The sequence below is a fragment of the Gekko japonicus genome, unplaced genomic scaffold, assembly GCF_001447785.1.
Source record: "Gekko japonicus isolate JY-2015 unplaced genomic scaffold, Gekko_japonicus_V1.1 scaffold1007, whole genome shotgun sequence".
Classification (NCBI taxonomy): domain Eukaryota; kingdom Metazoa; phylum Chordata; class Lepidosauria; order Squamata; family Gekkonidae; genus Gekko; species Gekko japonicus.
The window spans coordinates 126,266-130,473 of NW_015177038.1; the positions used below are offsets into that span (position 1 = coordinate 126,266).

Genomic DNA, 4,208 nt, shown 5'->3' on the forward strand with positions numbered 1-4,208 from the left:
TGTAAGCCGCTCTGAGTGAAGGGTGGGGTATAAATCCAATCTCTTCTCTTCTTCTTCTTCTTTCTCTCTCTCTCTCTCTGTGTGTGTGTGTGTGTGTGTGTGTGTGTGAGAGAGAGAGAGAGAGAGAGAGAGAGAGAGAGAGAGAGAGAGAGACTGTGCACCCGGAAGCCATGGTTACCTCTGGTGACTGACCTCTACTGGGGGCCTGGAGGATATTCAGAGAGGTGGCTGTAGAGTTGCCAGCTCTGGTTTGGGAAATACCTGGAGATTTTGGGGGTGGAGCCTGGGGATGGCAGCATTTGGGGAGGGGAGGGACTTTAGCAGGGTACAGTACCATATAGTCTACCCTCCAAAGCAGCCATTTTCTCCAGGGAAACTGATCTTGGTTGGCTGGAGATCAGTTGCAATAGCAGGAGATCTCCAGCTGCCACCTGGAGGTTGGCAACTCCAGGTGGCTAAATAAAGCCTACTCCTGCTTCCCGCCTCTGGTATTCCAGGGAGGTCTCCCATCCAAGTACTTGCCAGAGCTGACCCTGCTTAGCTTCCGAGATCAGGCTTGCCTGGGCTATCCAGGTCTGGGCGGCAAGTTTTGGATGAGAGGAAAAACATGAGAAGGGAAGAAAAAGAAAACCCACATTTGTTTTTCTCTCTTCACATCCTACTTCATGCTACACCTGAAACTGCTCAGAGATTCCCTAATGTGATTACACAATCAAATTGTTACAGCAAATCTCACGTCTGTCATGAACTCTCTGGATGGCCTTAGACAACCCACCCTCACCTTTCCATCTGCTGGGGATAATAATACCAGCCATCCTCACAGGGCTGTTGTAAGAATGTTGAGGAATACTACAACTTTTGTGAGGGCAGTGCACTGGAACCCCCACACCAACAGGGAAAAAATGCCCCCCCACGCCATCTGAGTTAGGAAATACTATATCCCCTCCCCCCACCCCCCACTAATCCCAACCTGAATCAGAGACTGTGCACTTGGAAAATTGTTCCCAGCATTGTGATGTATGGCTAACGGTCTAAAAGCTGAGTCAAAGAACCAACCAATAAAAAGTCATCACACCTAGCCGAACTGCCATTGGTTGTGTATGCATGGAAATTTTGTACAATTTCCCCACAAACTGCATGGTGGGTTTGTTTACCTTGGGGTGGTGGTGGGGAATCATCTATAGTCATCCAGTAACCCCTTTTCTGACTGTTCCCCTGCCTCACTTGTGTGTTTTCCTAAACCCCCTTTGATACAATCTTTCAAAAAAGGCCACACACAAAGGGGTGGTTGGGAACAATCTAGATGGGAAGAGGCAGATTTCCGCACCTCCCTGTCCACATCCTGCACTATTTCCTTTATAGCTGTCTTTTCCCAGCCACCAGCTGGCTTTTTTGCCAGCTTCTTTAAAAACAGGCCATAGTGAGATAGCTGCAGCTGATTGTTTAAACCCTGACCTGGATAGCTCAGGCTGGTCTGCTCTCATCAGATCTCGCGAAGCTAAGCAGGGTCGTTCCAGGGTAGTACTTGGATGGGAGACCACCAAGAAAATCGAGGCTGGCTACAGAGAGGCAGGCTGTCACTATAAGTCGGCTGTGATTTGATAGATATATACAGATATCTGAAGCCAACAAAAGGCGCTCCAGCGGCCTCAACGAGCATACAACAGGGAATCATCCCCATGTGACAGCCTGTTATCTGTTACAAATTTCAGAGTCCAGCGGCACCTTTAAGACCAACAAAGTTTTATTCAAGGTATGAGCTTTCGTGTCCAAGGCACACTTCTTCAGATACAATGGAATGGTCGGTAAGGTTCGAACTTATAGACAAGGGCTGAACAGCAAATTAACATGTAACATGAAGAAGATGTGCAAAGACAAAACAAAAGAAGGCAAACGGCCATCCTACCTGGTAATCCTGAGCGGCCTCCTCCAAGGGAAGCACAGCATGGTTCTGATGCTCTTTAGATTTGTCGCACACCACGCAGATGAGCATCTGGTCATCCTTACAGAAGAGTTTCAGGGGCTCCTGGTGCCTCTTGCAGGTCATCTCCCCAGCTGCCTTGGCTACCTGCAGCTTGGGGGCAATTTCCGCAATGTTCTTCAGCTCCAGGTTGGGCTTCAGGGTTTTTTTCCGGCTGGTTTCTCGGCAGCGTGGGCAGGAGAATGTTTTCTTTTTCCCGATCCTCCAGTAGTTGGTGATGCAGGCTCGGCAGAAATTGTGTCCGCAGTGAATTGACACTGGGTCCCTGAAGCACTCCAAGCAGATGGAGCAAGAAAGCTCTTCTTGAAGCCTCGTGGCTGCCTCCTCTGAGGCCATGATGAACCCAGTCTGGGAGAAACGGAGCAGGATGGGTTTCGCTTTGCCAAGCGTAACATTACAGGCCCTGGGGAAAGGGCGTCTCTTCACCATCCAAAGCATTTTTTTTTTCCAAACAAACATTTCCTGTGCAGAGGCATTTGCTGCTTTGCATTAAGGATTAAGGCATTGTTGATTTGTACAGGCCTGCACAGGCACAAGAACTCCTGAAATCACTACACTCATCCACAGAGGCCAGTCTTCTTCTAAACTATTTATAAAACCACTAAAGTTAGGAAACAAGTTCAGATCTCCTATGACGGCAGAAAGACAATATCCCCCCCCTTTTTGCTCAAGGCAAAAAGTTAAAAAAGAGCAATGATATCCAGTAACTCAAGGGTAAATCATGCACTACCAGTCCAACCAAATAAAAAGTGCAGGCTATTGCCTGGGGCTGCAGAATTCCAGTGGTTTCAAATAAACCAGTCTGAACAGTTTGATTGCCTCACCCATTCTCTTCTGCCTTGAGAGCCAGTGGGATGATAGGCGCAGCCTCTGCCACAGAGATCAGGTGGCATTATGTTTTTGGATGTCATTCATTCTCTCATTATGCCAGTTGATTCTGCAATTATACATGTTCTCAACTGCCAATCGATTCTGCCAGATGGCTTTCTGTCAGGCTTAATCAGTATAAGAGATTGCATCTAGGGTTGCTTTCACTCTTTCTTCTCTAGTTTGGCATCCAAGGTATTTTCAGAGCATAAATACATCATCTCTAATCATCCACTTCCCATGTTTTCCCCATACTTTCATGTGATCTTTCTCAAATCAGATTTGATACAATCTTTTAAAAATGATAAGAAAATGTGTTTGCACACTACATGGATGAGAAAGTGCAAATTCTAAAGGCCCTGCCCACATTTATGCCACTTTCCTTACCTCACCCCACTGCCACCGTCTTCCCCATTCCACCAGAGCACTTTTTTGGACTTTTTATTGGTAATTGTTAAACCACCTTTCCCATTATATTTCTGCAATGAAAAGGGCTAGAGACCTATTTTACAAAAAAAGAATAAAGCTGGGAATTCAGATGAATTGGCACATCATGGCAATAGAGCATTACAATTCTATTGTGATTATGCAATTACCATTTTTAAAACGCCCGACTGAACCTTCTTGTGTCACGGGGAGGGGGTGGATAAAAGGAAAATACAGCTGGATAAAGTGCACACAAAATAGTGCGGATGCCCCATTGTCATTGTGACTATCTCTTGCCAGTGTGGTGCAGTGGTCAGAATGTCATACTAGGATCTGGGATACCCAGGTTCAGATACCTGCTCTGCCACGGAAGCTTGCTGGTTGATGCTAGCCCATTCACACACTCTCAGCTTAACCTACCGCACAAGGTTGATGTGAGGATCAAATGGAAGTGAGGAGAATGATGTAAGCTGTTTTGGGTCTTCATGAGGGAGAAAGGCAGGGTAGAAGCGAAGTAAATAAAATAAATAAGCACCAATGATGGGGAAACAGAGACTTCTGCTTAGCTTCCCAATATCTGTTGATTAATCTCCTGAGAAAAGATTCACCGGGATGATTCTAAATTCATTTTAGGCATGGCACAAAAATAAAAGGCTGTTGAGAAATCTTTGCACCGATTTTCCTTTTATCCATATGCTGCCGTCTGATAGGGTTGCCAGCTCTGGATTGGGATATACCTGGAGATTTTGGGGATGGAGCCTGGAGAGGGCAGGCTTTGGGGTGGGGAGGCACCTCAGCATGGTACAATGCCATAGAGTCTACCCTCCAAAGCAGCAATTTTTCTCCAGGGGATCTAATATCTGTAGCCTGGAGATTAGTTGTAAAAGTGGGAGATCTCCAGGCCCCACCTGGAGGCTGGCAACCTCATCACCCC

At 46.6% G+C, this 4,208-nt stretch overlaps 1 protein-coding gene across 1 annotated transcript in view; it reads right to left on the bottom strand.

Annotated features, from left to right (window-relative positions):
• LOC107124500 (zinc finger protein RFP-like) overlaps positions 1 to 2,399 on the bottom strand; it is a 30,334-nt gene extending 27,935 nt beyond the window's left edge. Inside the window, exon 1 of the mRNA XM_015427979.1 lies at positions 1,907 to 2,399. Coding sequence (XP_015283465.1) covers positions 1,907 to 2,317 — 411 coding nt within the window. The 5' untranslated portion in view covers positions 2,318 to 2,399. The remainder of the gene's footprint in view (positions 1 to 1,906) is intronic.
• Positions 2,400 to 4,208: the final 1,809 nt, after the last annotated feature.